Source organism: Bombyx mori, chromosome 11, assembly GCF_030269925.1.
Source record: "Bombyx mori chromosome 11, ASM3026992v2".
Classification (NCBI taxonomy): domain Eukaryota; kingdom Metazoa; phylum Arthropoda; class Insecta; order Lepidoptera; family Bombycidae; genus Bombyx; species Bombyx mori.
Window position 1 is genome coordinate 16,994,583 of NC_085117.1, and position 15,306 is coordinate 17,009,888.

Sequence of the window (15,306 nt, forward strand, 5' to 3'; positions counted from 1 at the left end):
TCAAAATTTACAAATTGTATCATATCCCTCTCATCCATTCATGTCGTCAATTATAAGAGAAACAAAACCGGCTTAAACCGGCAACTGCGTTATTTTTAGGGCATTGGTAATAACCAGCAAAGTGGAGGAGCTTAATTAGGAAAGCAGACCTTGGCATTAGACTGGCAAAACGTTAGGAAGAACGAGAAGTAATAACATTATGTTGTATTGTATTCTTATCGGTCCTTGATGCGTGTGCAAATTTTCAAGTTAGATGTTTTGAAATCGGTACAGATTGCATTGAAAGATTCCTTTACGTAGGTACAGGACGAGCTGAGACAAGTGTGTTATGATCATATTGTATCGGTTTATAGGAGGGAAACTTTTAGTTTTGAGTACACTGTTTGAAATAGCAGCAAGGTATCGATTTAAAAAAAAATTGGCAGTCATAGGGATCCAAGTGAAACGTCATAACTTAGAACTTTAGTATTAAAATTTGATATTTCATAATGTTTAAATTAAAATTATCAACATCAATCTGGTTTTCACATCTATTGACACTCCAAGCAACAAATTATATACATGTACATACATACAGTGGACGTCTGTGGGCTGATAGAATACAATATAAAAAAAACACACATGCATATGGTTTATTTATTATGCAAATATATTTCGGGCTGTACAAGACAAAATATATATGGGCCCAAACGTCACTACTGGCAATAATTAACATGATATATAGTTTAGTTTATTCTATGTTATTATTTATTTAATAATACAAGATGAAACTATTATTCTACCATATTTAATATTTAGTAGACACTGTTTTGATGTGAAAATGTTCAGAATATGTTTATATTATTGCTTAAAAATACAAATGACTGTATAAATAATCAAATATTAATAAAGCATAAATTTTAATATTAATAATAAATTATGTTTTAAAATTAATGATGTCATTAAGTATTGTAGGTAATTGTTATGCAAATCATGTTGTTGGCGCCATCTATTATTAGGCTGGATAATAATAATATTGTTTATATTAATTAAAAATAATTTATGTAAAATACATTAATGTCAGAGTCATGTAAAAATCACTAAAATATGTATTGTGAATATTAAGCCATGTTTTGTGAATTGTTTCACAGTAATTACATTTGTTTGTATAAAAAAGTTGTAGTTGCTATAACCAACACAAAATGGCTAATTGTATAAGACGTAGCTTTTTGTGATAAACAAGTAAATGTTAACGTTTTATAGAATTATACTACCTTTTCATTGTAATAGATCTTATGTGTGAAAGCCCTGGCGTAATGCTGACATTTACATAAATACAGTTTGATTGGAATAACAATAAATACTTTTTAAAAATTTCATTTCATTTTCCTTTTTTTTATTGCCCTTGTAGGCAGACGAACATACGGCCCACCTGATGGTGAGTGGTTACCGTCGTCCATGGACTTCAGCAATTTCAGGGGCAGAGCCAAGCTGCTGCTTATTGCTTAGTACTCTCCACAAGCCTCGTTTGTACGAGGTGCGGTGCGTGGCAAAAAAGGCCTCTGGAAACGCACTGCGGATGACCGCACTGGCTCCAAGTAGTATGGAAACTTGTACTTGTAAAGATATACACAGCACTAATATTGCACAGTACGCCGCCTCTATAGCTAAAGATATAGACTACTGTTACGCATGTCGGTGACGCGAACCCAAAAGATTTTCCCCAACCAAAAATTGCTCAACGCGACCGAAGAAGATTTCACTTCAAAAAACTAACTAAAGATGAGAGACTTCTATTTGTGATAATAATATTTCTATAATTAATTGGACGCATCAATAAATTCCGTAATTCATTACCGTTCAAGAAGTTTCTGTTCTTAAATTCGGCCCCGTATGCTCCGTGCGCTTCGCGATCCTCCTCGAACTTGAGGTATCCATCCTGTGTAATGGCGACTAGTAGATAGTAGCTGCGTCTGAAATTGCCGGAATACAAAATCTACTAAAGTATTATTACGCGCTGGGGTTCGGGATAAATAAAATTCCACCAAAGTTCAACTAAAGACTATATTCAACACTTAAAACACTTCTCAAACACTTTAAAATTCTAAATTCGCGTTTTCCTCTTCGCTTCAGGTGATTCGTTCGCTGTTTCGCTTCGAGTAGTTCCGGTTACTGACTGACTGCGTGCCATCTCTACAACGCTTTTATAGTCGATACCTCATCCCTAGAATTATCGAGAATATTCCATACATCTCTAGTAGAAGTTTCCGCTATCTAACAATATATTGTACTTCTCGAGCGTTCTACGTGCTACTAGATCCTTCGATATTCGTTCGACTATTCGGCGATTACCGGCGTAACAGTATCCTTTCAATAAGGCTGTGCGTCATAATAATCGCCTTATCGTTGCCGCCGCGGACTACTCCCCGAATCCTGATCCCGCAGGAGCCAGTCACCGTTGACGCCCTAGACACGTCCTTACGGATCCATCAGATCTAATAACCCTTGCATTAAACACCTTTAGCTCTAACACTAGGAGTAGGGACCCCGGTAAACGTACTCATCGAACTCGACAAAGAGTTCTACGTGCAACGTAACCTAAGCGTCAGCCCGCTGAGTTTCTCTCCGGATCTTCTCAGCGGGTCGCGATTCCAATCCGGTAGTAGATCATTCGCGAAGCAGCTACCCTTGAGTTGTTAGGTCTCCTTTGTAGGCGCTCGGGTAGCTGTTAGCAAATCCCACCCCTCCTGGCTGAGCCTTTGCTCGACCACCTGTCCTGGTAAAACTGGAAAGACCTCCGGGCAACCAGTAATCTCACAAAAAAAAACCAGTGACGGATTTAGGCTTGATGCTGTCCTAGGCTCTGTTTAACGCCCTTAATGTTAGATAAATATGTTAGATTAGGAAAATAATTAATGTAACAATGTTAGGTAATGCTTAATGTAATTTAAGTAAATTTTATTTAATTTGATCAATATTTTTATTTTAAATTTATAATAACTTTTATTTTTATTTTTATAATATTAATCTGAACTCATTTTCAAAAGAGACGTGACTGTTTTTACTTTTAATTGTTCTGAAATTTTGGAATGTCAAAATTTTTGCAAGCCTACAGGCTTAGTCGTAAATTAATATTCATCAATTCACTGAAAGTATCCAATACTCGAATACTTCAAAGAGCCAATACTTCAAAGATCTAAATGCCGTGATTCACGCTGAGGTCTGATTACATTGAAATATTTCATTTTGATGTAACGAATCGCTTTAAACTTTCGCCGCTACCTACATTATGTAAACTCATGAAATATAAAAAATCTAATAAAAACCCCTTAAATAATAGTATGTGTATAATTTGACTAAACAACATTTTGATTTTATTTTCATTTTTATTTTCTTGAAATATTTTTTTACTACTTGTTCCGCAGACTTCATAGTGCCTCAATCGATAAATAAAAGACCTAAACTTTTGTATAAAATAAACTTAAAACAAACAAAAGGAATCCGTCCGACGCGGCGACGGGGGACACATCGAAGGAAAAACAAAATTGTTATTTTTATTTAATTCCGAGCATTTTCATATTTATCTACCTTTTAAACCTTCTCTGGACTTCCAAAAATAATTCAAGACCAAAATTAGCTATATCGGTCCAGCCGTTCCCGAGTTTTAGCGAGACTAACGAACAGCAATTCATTTTTATATAGGTATATAGAAGATAGAAGAAGATAGAAGATTACTAACTTAATTATACTGTTAGAATTAAGCTACATGAAAAAAATACTTACTTATTTTCCGTCTGGACTAATAACAGAACTGTATTCTTCTGTCGTAAATCGTTACTTGAAAATGCCAGTTTAATTTTCACCTAAAATATACGATGATTTGTACTAATTTGTTCGAGAGATTTACATGCATGTTATTGTAATAACGAAGATGTCTGTGTGTTCAAAATGGTATAGGTACTTGTTTGTCTTGGTCAATTAGTTTTTCTGAATTATTCCCAGTGTATAACTAGGTATCCACTTTATATCCGACGAAAAAAAAAGCATAATAAATCAACTAGTCAATCAATGAATTCAATTAATTAATCTACAAATTTTTCTAATAGCACAAATAAGAAAGCACAAAAAAGTATAAGCAATCTTTTATAACCGCTACGCTCGTGAAATGTTATGAATAAAAAAAAAAATCATATTTTTACAGTTTAAGTTCATGTTTGTTATTTTATTTTATTATTTCCAACGAATTTCGAATAACAGATTTTCATGGTCACGGACACGTTTAATAAAGATATATCGTAAAAGTATTTATAATTATGTTATATTTATATCTATAATTATGCTAAATCAGAAGTAAACATTAAAAGTGATCTTATTTAGCTTGGTGACTCGTAATATTTGTTTACATTCCGTGGGGCTCTAATAGCTTAGATCTATCAATCACCGTCTGTGGTCACGATGAGAGTTTCGTCCACCTTGAGACATGAGGTCAAGTTATATAATTAAGCAAAAATAAGAATGCTATCATACCACATTTAATATTAGGCGAAAATACACAAACAAAAAATAATGTATTAGATATATTACTGGTGGCTGATTGTAAAATTATAATTTACGTAATCACTGCTGGTAGGACCTCTTGTGAGTGCGCGCGGGTAGGTACCACCGCCTTGCCTATTTCTGCCGTGAAGCAGTAATGCGTTTCGGTTTGAAGGGTGGGGCAGCCGTCGTAACTATACTGAGACCTTAGAACTTATATCTCAAGGTGGGTGGCGACATTTACTTTGTAGATATCTATGGGCTCTAGTAACGACTTAACAGCAGGTGGACTGTGAGCTCGTCGACTCATATAAGCAACAAAAAAACATTTAAATTTACTATAGCATTTTAATGAATCCCTGAACACGTTTATATTTTTTTAAGTGGTTACTGGAGCCCATAGAGATCTATAACGTAAATGTGCCACCCACCTTGAGATATAAGTTCTAAGGTCTCAAGTATAGTTACAACGGCTGCCCCACCCTTCTAACCAGCAACAATATAAACAGTGACAATAACAGCTCAGAAACATACCTTAGATATCGGCACCGTATTACTGTGCACGAATTTCCTCTGCAATATACTTTCCCCGTTGAAGTCCGCGCCCTTTTCCTCCATGCAGTACTCCCCGAAGTAGCTGGTGAGCTCGCAGTCGCAGCTGCTCTCCTGGTTCGTGAAGTCCTCGGTGCAGACGCCGCCGTTCTTGCACGGCTCCGAGTCACACTTCATGTTGCATTCCGGTAGCACTCCCGTCAGATCTACAGAGATATACGAGATGCTGTGGCAATGCGAGTAATGATTATTTTGCCATACCCGATCCTGTAGACCGAATGGTAAACAGTCGACGTCGCCCAAAACAAGTCACTACAAGGATTTTCTCAGTGGGTCGCGTTTCCGATCCGGTGGTAGATTCTGTGAAGCACTGCTCTTGCTAGGGCCAGTATTATCAACACTCCGGTTTGAGCCCCGTGAGTTCACCTACATGTTAGGGCGAAGCTGAAATAGCCTCTAAAGGCTATCAGCATAGGTAGGGAAAAAAATATATATTTTGAATCACGGAATGCTTTTAGTAAAGTTCCACAAATGTATAGTTGATATGTGATTAGAACAGTTTTAAAGTACAACACCGAGACTATTGTTCTATAGAGCGAAAACTTTCGCTAAAAGACCTTCCTTTTGTGGCCTTTTCTTTATAGTGTATATTTTAGATCGTATTTTGGGATAGTGAAATGGAAATATCCCAAAAATACTTAAGTTCGAAATATTTACGAATTTGTTTATTTCCTAATAAATTATATTTCGAAATTCGACACATCGGGTCGAATATTCAGCTGTTCCAGTTTAATAATTAGAATTAATTTCAATATGTTTGTTTAGTTTGTGTTGACATGTTTGATATCATTTGCTAAGTGACATTTCTTTAAACACTTGATCTAAAGTTATAGTCTAGAAGACGGGATATTATATAACAATACAACAATACAAACGCTGTATACCTTGATCAACATTATCCTGGGCTTTTCTAGAAAGATCGACGACATGGTCTGATATTTTGAATCCTCTGACGCAGCCAACGTAACCGCCTTGAGGGATTACTGCGGCCCGCGGCGCCAAGTGCAGTGAGTACGAATCGTATCCTCCGAGGTTCATTTGGAAATAGTCAGTCGGAGGCGCTGGCGGCCTTTGAGGTCTGATCACCTCTGAGAACGATGTTCATGATTTATCCAATATCAATTAAAATATTAAAATTAAAAAATTGAATATTAATCATCCCAATTTTACCACAATTCAAGAAATATTTATAATAATAATAATAATAAAATAATTTTTTGCCTTTCATATTAAATAAAATATAATACAAAAAAAAGAAAAGAAAAAAAAGAGAAAAAGGCAAAAGGAGGTGGCTCAGCTAATGCTGTTCAAGGTCGTGAAATCGAACAGCGCTGATTTTAGTCACCTCCGTTTCCCTTTGGTTCATTGCGGGAATGAAGAGGCTAGGTACGTGTCTAGACTTAGAACATGCTATAAATTAGTATAATAATAAGAAAAAACAAAACAAAAATCAAATTAAAACATACAAAGAAAAACATACAAAATCACACAGTACTAACAACCTGTGAGCAGCCTATAACGAAACAACAATATTCCGGTGACTGAAATATTGTAGCAGATTTACCCCCTCAACACTCTAAATTAGTTTAATTAAAACCCACCAAAAATAACTCTGAAACGAACGGCCAATCGTAGTTTCAGACAAGAAATTTCAAATTCATAGTTTAATAATTAGATTAAAAACTTTTTTATCTTAAATATTATTATTGGATTATTTTTCTCATGTGACATAATGAAACTCGACTGATGCACTGGATTCACGGTGGAACACAGGGCTTGTCTGTTGTGATTTGGTTTGTGGTTTAGTGGATTCGTGAGATCGGAATTTCCTAAATTCGCTTGTGCCAAAATTTTAACAAGCCTGTTTATTGGGTACTATTACAGCTTTTGCCCACGACTCCGCCCGCTTTGAACAGTTACTTTGGCATAACGCTAAATTTTACCCCCACTTCATTTACGTAGAAAGTGAAAATATTTTTGAATTATAGAATGTTAAGGAGCTATTTAAACCCCTATTTTGAAACATTCTTTATTGGTGCTCCACTTGTAATGGCCTTACCGTTTGGCCTTCCTCAATAAAAGGACTATCTAACACTGAATGTTTTTTTTTAATTCGGACCAGTAAGTAGTTCCTGAGATTAGCGCGTTCAAACAAACAAACTCTTCAGCTTTATAATATTAGTATAGATAAAAATAATAATCTCACCAAGTTCTGGATTCATCCAAGGTTTATTAGTATAGTTCGTAAGTAGTTTAGCTACAACATCAATTGTACTATTATTCTCGTTAACATGTAAAGTGGTTGTGTTCTCACTTCTTATAATAGCTATTTGTACACTTTCCCCTTTATTTATTTTCTCGTACGTAACATTCATTTGTATAATTTCATCTTCGTGATTAAAGAGATAAATTATTTGCGTTCCGTTGTTGATGAATAAATGTATGAAATTATTGAGATTGTCATTAGCGTATAGCACTAGTGCGTTGTTGTCGTATGTTCTTAAATTCATAAGAACATTTTCAGTCATCATTTTTTTAAGCCGATTCTTTTCGGCATCCGTTTCTTCGTCAAATAAATAGTTCTTTTTCAGATACGACTCTCTGGTTTGAAACGTTAGAGCTTTCTCGTTTATATCTGGAATTGACAATATTTTTAGACAGTTATATTTTGAAGTAATGAACCAATTAATATTTCTGTATTCTATTGAATCTACTGTATATGTAATTTGATAAATACATGTATTATTCTAATGTAAATTTTCATAAAGATTTTAGAATCGTCGGTATCGTTCGAGACTTCGATTAAATTTCAACTAACAAGGTTATTGAAGCCAAAGCCATTATCTAGGTTAGTGTGGTCACTCATTATTCGGACACTATAGCCATATTTAAAGTACATTGGTTCCTCCTCCTCCTCCTTGCGTCGGTTTCGTCATTACTGAGGGTCGTGGTCATGGCCTTGAAACAGTTTGTTTTTTATAGTGCACCGCCATCTGTTCCTATCTGCAGCTGAGTGCAGAGCATCGTGCACTGTGGTATCCAGGGCTGCACGAATCTGGTCCGTCCAACGGGTCGGGTTCCTGCCTCTTGTTCGCTTGCCCTCGACCTTTCCAGTTACCACCAATTTCTCCAAGTTGTCACTGTCTTTCTTTGCGATGTGGCCAAAGTATTCAAGTATCCTTCGCATGCAAATGGTGGAGAGTCTAGTCCGGATCTTCAACTGAGCTAGGATGGATACATTGGTGCGGCGTGCGGTCCAGGGAATACCCAACATCCTCCTCCAGCACCACATTTCGAAGGCATCAATCCGATTGCGGTCAGCTTTCTTTATAGTCCATGTCTCTGCTCCGTATATGAATATTGAAAACACCAGTGTGCGGACTAGGTTGCTCTTGGTGTTCATAGAGTGACACAAAATATCCTAAGGGTTGGAGTGTCTGGGAATTGTTTGTCCAACTTCAAACGATCTTAATCTATAATAATTATTATCGATACAATGGCTGTTATACCCTTCAAACTTTCATCTACGAATAGAAACCCAATTACTTTGCGACTGTTACTAATGCAATACAACATTAGATCCAAATCTTTTACGTTAACAAAAACACAAATTTATATTTATTTTAAAGGAAAATACTTACTTTCCTCACAGTGAGCCCCTAGATGAGCCCAACGATTTTTACAAATACACTCATAGCTCGACCACAGCTCCTTGCAAATAGCTTTGTTCTGACAAGGATTGGGAACGCAAGATGGCTTACAATCCTTTATTATTTCGGACAAATGAACTGACATGTAACTGTAGATGTCTAGCACTTCGCCGTTAACTACCAAACCTCTGAAGCAACCTATTAGCCCTTGATTCACTGTTGATTTCTTCAAGTAATCTCTGGAAAATATCAATAGCGGTATTTAGCTATAACTGGAGCAGACATATGACCACGTGAATCTACTAATCTAGTGACACTTACGCAGTAGCACCACCAATGAACATAGACCCTTCGAATGGTCCAAACTCTTCTTCCAATAGCAAGTTGAGCATCTGGTACTCAGTGTTCAGCATGAACCTCACGTGGTAGAAGTTATAATCAATCCATATCTTGTGCCATTCCCCACCGTTTAGTTTCCTCTTCGAGTTTATTACTAGTTTCCTGGTTGTTCCGGTATTTAGCGTGAAGTTGAATGTTAGTTCGTGCTCTGCAATGTACGTATTTAGGTAACAGGTTACTTAGTTCAATTAAATATAATATACCAACTCTTTAATTTATCAAACTACATATTAGTAATAATTACACGTTTGTGAAAGAAATATACTATGAATTAACTAAACTTATTTTATGGTTTAATCTCGCGTTTGTGTTATTTTCCATATATCGAATACTGCACAGTTTTCGTGGTCACGGACGACTGAATATAGCTTTTTACAGTACAAAAAATTAGTAAAAAGAAGCCAAAAGATGGCCTATAAAGACTAGTGTTCCTTTATTTATTTGGCACAAAATACACATCATAAGCTAAAAAGATACATAAAAAATGACAACAAGTAAAAAAAAGTGGCTTACAACATAAGCCATGTGCGTACGACTAAGCAAGACAAATGTGATGAATTTGTACACAATGGTCATTACAACTATACGACAAAACAACACGATAACGAAAACGAATCTAACTTATAATGTAAGGAAATAGTTATTTATTAGACTAGCCGTATTGAAAATTAACATTATTATTTGTTGTCATTGTTATTAGGGAGTTCAACACTCATATAAATATTAGTCTATCCATTAAGTGCGTGTATTTTATATACACGGATACCAAGTTTCAAGTCAATCGGATGCATGGTTCAGTAGTTACAACGGAACATCCGTAAAAACCACTGTAGATTTATATATTAGTATAGACTACACTAGAGTTTTAAATTTGTTATTCAACTAAACTTTTCAATTATCTTTCTATCTATCTTCACAGTCCACACACGTCCACTACGGACACGGGCCTATTTAAAATAGTTGCGATTATGTCCAGAATGAATACTTACCGCTAGTCAGAGCAACCATAAAAGAGGGGTAGTTAGGTCGTATCGGCGGTTGGAACAGCAGTATGGCGCTGGTACCGGTCGTACGGAAACTGAAGGCGATGTCTCCCTTGCGCCACCCCGGGACCTCTATGTACGATTGGGAGGTCGTGAAGGTTACAACGTAGCGTTGGGTATCTGGAAGTGTCACAACATTATTTTTTTTACCCCTACCTATGCTGTTGATACCATACTGTTGATTTATTATGTGTATGTAAATATATTAGTATGTCTTGTATTGTATGTAAGTATGTATATTGGTATATAAAGTTAGCTATATATTTCATATTATATGTAAACGGTATATATCTGTTTATTGTATGTATATATTTTTTATAATAATATATTGTCTTTAGGACACCGCAACATACCTGCTATATTTTTATATTTTCCAGAATTTCTGTAAATTAAACGGTTGTCTGGAAGAGACCGCCTATTGTACAAATGTATCAGCTTTTTGACTGTTTTTTGAATGTAAATTGTGTTTTGGTGTGCAATAAAGTGTATTCTCTCTCTATCTTTATGTTGATAGCCTTGAGAGGCTATTTCAGCTTCACCTTAACGTGTAGGTGAGATCACGGGGCTCAAAACGGAGTGTTGTGAACACTGGCCCTCGCAAGAGCAGTGCTTCGCAGAATCTACCACCGGAACGGAAACGCGACCCACTGAGAAAATCCGGCGAGAAACTCAGTGGGCTGTGTCTATGGGTTAATTTGCTCGTCGAGCCCTTCGTCGCAAGCGACGGGTTCGGCGAGGACGGTGACCGGTGCTTGTGGTACCTAAAAGCACCGTTAATGCATCGAGGGTTCCGTAATGACGTGCACAGCAATGGTTGCAATAAGATACTATAAGTAAGAATTTTATGTTTATTTTTATAATAATATGATTCCGGGACTGATTTTAGTTTAAATATTAGGTATATTTTGGTGTTATTGTTAAATATAAATGGAGTTTGTGTGTAATTCAAGGCAGTTATAACTAATTTTCTGAATCTAACGTAATAGTAATTATAATTATTTCTGTTGTGGATTGAGATATGGTATGACTATTGTATTGAGCGAAAAAATGAAGCATTTTTTTAAAGGAATGGCAAGCCGTTAGCTGCTTACTAGTTTCGACGCATTCCAGTGGTCCCAATGTGATCCTCCCCTGGGCTTCTTCAGTCAAGTCTTTTTGCTGCAGGAAAAACATCTCGGTGATGCCCAAACTTTTAGGGTCCACTAAAGTTCCCTCGTCTGAATGCCATTTATTCTCGTTGGCGTCACAGTTGCAAGCTTGTAGTGGGTTTACGCACGTTGCGTTTACCCCGCAAGGGCAGTAGCCTCTGGAAGCCAAAGTTTATTTATTTATTGCTTAGATGGGTGGACAAGCTCATATGATTTTTAGTTACTTATAGGCAACAAAAACTAGTTCAAAATGAAATCCATTTTTGTGAGTCAGCAAATCATTTAGCTATTCAATGTTAATTTATTTTCAAATACTTATTTAATATAAAACAAACACTTATTAATGTTAATGTTATTAAAACATTGACCGCCATGTAGGTCACCGATGCCCTACGCGGCGCACTGAAGTAATTATGTCGATTTCTGTTACTAAGGCGCCGGAATATCTAGTAGACTAGAGAGACGAATTTATTTATTTATTGCTTAGATGAGTGAATGAGCTCCCAGTCCACCTTGAGATATAAGTTCTAAGGTCTCAGTATAGTTACAACGGCTGCCCGACCCTTCGCATTACTGCTTCACGGCAGAAATAGGCAGGGTGGTGGTGCCTACCCGTGCGGAGTCACAAGAGGTCCTACCATCAGTAATCTGGGAAACACTTTTTCAGGAACGAGCAGGGTTCTTCCTATCTCTTGGAACCGTTCATCAACAGTATATTTTATGGTATCATTTTTGCCACAAATTATTCTTATAAACTATGTTCCCCACGGTCTGTACCGAGCGCTAAGACTTTACTTTTTTTTAAAGAGGTTTGAGAGGAATCTTCAACAGTAGTAGCGACTTAGCTATGTCTCTGGTAATGATAGTGCCCATGGGCCATTATTACCACCTTTAATCGATGGCTCGTCTGCCTATTACGAGATCATTTCTAAGTTTTCCAAATATTTGAACGTATTGTAAAACCGTCAGGATAGGTTGCTATTTCTACTGCAAAGCAGACTTGCATTCTGCTTTAAAGGTTGGGTCAGCTGTAATATAAAACAAATGAGACTTTGAACTCAAGATGTGTGGCGGCATTTACGTTCTGATGTCTGTGGGCTCCAATACACACTTACACCAGATAGACAGTGAGATCTTTCACCCACATCAGCAAAATATAAATACGTTACAAAATACCTTTTGACGTTTCCTAAAAAGTCCACTGCATCATTAGAAGAAGATATAAACCATGTTGCGCTGTGTAATTCAAGTGGCGCCATATTACAATCGTACTTTATGTACTGACGACAATACAAAGAATGAGAGATCAATTCTTGCAGCATCTCCGCGCTGAACTCTCTGTACTTGATTTTAAAACTGAAATCTTGTCCCGATGCTGAGCGCACGTCCTATAAATTTTAATGTATGTGAATTAGACACATGAACAAGTTCTTGCTACAAATCGTTTGAATCATTTTAAATTTCAATCAATGAATATGTTGTTATGGCCACAAAGAAAACAAATATGCAACATTTTGATACTTACAAAGATGCCACGAAATATCATGAAAAATGAAAATTTCAGTATGCAAATAACTATGTACATATTTAATTTTCATGAACTTTCATGCGAGTAAATGAATAAATTATCCTTTAAGTAGCCCAAATAAAATAAATAATAGTTTAAACAAAAAACAAAAAAAAATACAATTTATATTATACAATAAAAAGGGTGCGTGTACTTATGTACGCGCGTGAGAAGTTATACTTTATTTTTATTAAATTTATTTCTTTTTTTTTATATTAAATAATTAATAATAAATATTTAACGTTAATAATTTAATAATATTTAGTATGAATTATATTAAATAATAATTTTGTCATTTATATTACTAAAAAATTAATGCTAATAACACTTTTTTTACGAGTGTACATGCGCGAAAGTTCACCTGCGGCTATATTCAGACTCGCCAAGTTACGTAGATTTAGTGGGCAACTTCATTCTGTTAATTTTGTGTCACGGTGCGCGCGCATCGTAAAATTTCACTCTCATCAATTTTTCATAACGCGCCTAAAGAAGTATAACTTCAAAAACATTTTTCTTACACTATTTTTAATTCAAATTTATTAAAATTTATTTTTATTTTTTAGTTGGATTTTCTATAAAAGCGTATTTTTTTTGTTTTTTTAAACCATTATTTATTTTTCATTTTATAGTTGAATTTCAAATTTCTCAATTTTTTTTTAAATTTTGAATTGTCGTCGGTCCTTAATAAGTATGCCAAATTTCGAGTTAATCCGACGTTTTGAAGGGGGTCAAAATCATGTTCAAAGATTCCGTTACATACTAACATACATACGTCTGAAGTTAATAAAAGCGTATTAGAAAAACACAAAAACATCAATTTCATACATTAAACACGTGGATGGTTTGAATGTGCTTTCAAAATAAATACTTAACGTGATAAGTTCTTTGAGTGTTTGAACTAGGTGCAGTACTTACCACTTGACTGGGCAGGTTGTGTTCGACGACCGTAGTAGAGGAGTCTGCTTCGATCTGAAACTCGCACTTGACGTGCGCGGGTGGGAACCGACCGTTGCCGTCGATGTCTATGAGGTACACGTCGTTACGCGTGTAACCCAGAAGGGCTAGTTCTTCACAAGTCTTACGGAACGTCGCGAAATGACAGTTCTCACCTATGTAACCTGAAAAGTTATTAAAATGAAACTTTTACTACATCGTCTCAAACTTTTTCGTCGGTGTGTTGCATGTCGCGTGACGGTCGGCCGCGGAGTAGGGATAAAGTGAAAGGCGCTCGTCAGAGCAGCCAAGGCCAATATGGCGGCGCCTATAGTTCGCAGCAGCTGACCGTGTAGTGTATAGACTATTACTCATTTGTGCCAGTGTTCCACGCTATTTTGTTTGTTTTTGTCAGTGTCTAATGTAAATTTTGTTTGTCAGAGCTAAATGTCTATAATGTGAAAAAAAGTTTGACTTTTACCGTGGTTTCATAAAACCACACAATCCAATTTTTCGATATTTCCTGTTCGATCATTTTAGTCCTCATCAAATCCTGCTCCGAAATTCATAGTGCTATTTCGGATGCATCTAGTCTATTTGAAGTCTATTTGAAGACTTAATAGACTTTTTTGGGATAAAATGGTTTTATAGTGAGTGACTTTCAATACAAACTTTTTTGTTAAGTCAAGCTCTAGATTGAATGACCATTATGTTATCATCAAATTCATTCTCACCTGTATTATCGCAATTACAAATAACTCTGTCTTCTCTAATAGAACATATACCTCCATGTTCACAAGTATTGGGTCTAGTGCATGGATCTACATATCTGCAGTCATCTATGGCTACTTCTCCTACCACTCTCTCAGTGTTTATAACGTATCTAGGCTCTATAAGGAGTCCATTTATTTTGATGTTTCTCATACAGCCAATGAGACCTAAGTTCGCCGATTTAAGACCGCTTCCTATAACGATTTTGTCTTGCAATTCGAAGTCGAGACCTGAAATCAATGAAAGCTTGCTTTAATGCTTAAGCTTAATTAAGATGCATTTTTAAACGACTTAAAAAAAAGTAAGTTATCAGTTCGATTTTATTTTTATGTGTGTCACCTGAGAACTTTCTTCTAGACGTTTGAGAGCTGGTAGCGGTAGTGATAAATTTATTATGATCTGACCAATGGTTTTTTAGTTATCATTACTAATGCGCATTTAATTAATTTCGACTACGTTGATGATACCCCTATTTTAGCTTATTGAAGTCGGTTTTATTTTTTGTTATAATTTTGTATTATACATGAGAGGGATGGCATATGCATTAAATGACTTTGGTTTATTTACGTTTTTTTTTGCGTGATATGAACGAGCTTTCTACCTGCTATGAAGTGGTTTCCGGAGTCTTTAGACATTAGTGCTTGAATGACGTCACCAGCTTTCGAAAT

General features: G+C 35.8%; 1 protein-coding gene across 1 annotated transcript in view; it reads right to left on the reverse strand.

The window, feature by feature from the left end:
* LOC101738550 (axotactin) overlaps nt 1–15,306 on the reverse strand; it is a 36,343-nt gene that overhangs the window by 4,947 nt on the left and 16,090 nt on the right. Inside the window, exons 11-22 of the mRNA XM_012696152.4 lie at nt 14,602–14,868; nt 13,850–14,052; nt 12,544–12,755; nt 11,311–11,525; nt 10,166–10,339; nt 9,099–9,324; nt 8,769–9,016; nt 7,334–7,762; nt 6,012–6,215; nt 5,050–5,273; nt 3,763–3,842; nt 1,837–1,952 (exon numbers count right to left, since the gene is read on the reverse strand). Of these exons, the coding sequence (XP_012551606.1) occupies nt 1,837–1,952; nt 3,763–3,842; nt 5,050–5,273; nt 6,012–6,215; nt 7,334–7,762; nt 8,769–9,016; nt 9,099–9,324; nt 10,166–10,339; nt 11,311–11,525; nt 12,544–12,755; nt 13,850–14,052; nt 14,602–14,868 (2,598 nt within the window). The remainder of the gene's footprint in view (nt 1–1,836; nt 1,953–3,762; nt 3,843–5,049; nt 5,274–6,011; nt 6,216–7,333; nt 7,763–8,768; nt 9,017–9,098; nt 9,325–10,165; nt 10,340–11,310; nt 11,526–12,543; nt 12,756–13,849; nt 14,053–14,601; nt 14,869–15,306) is intronic.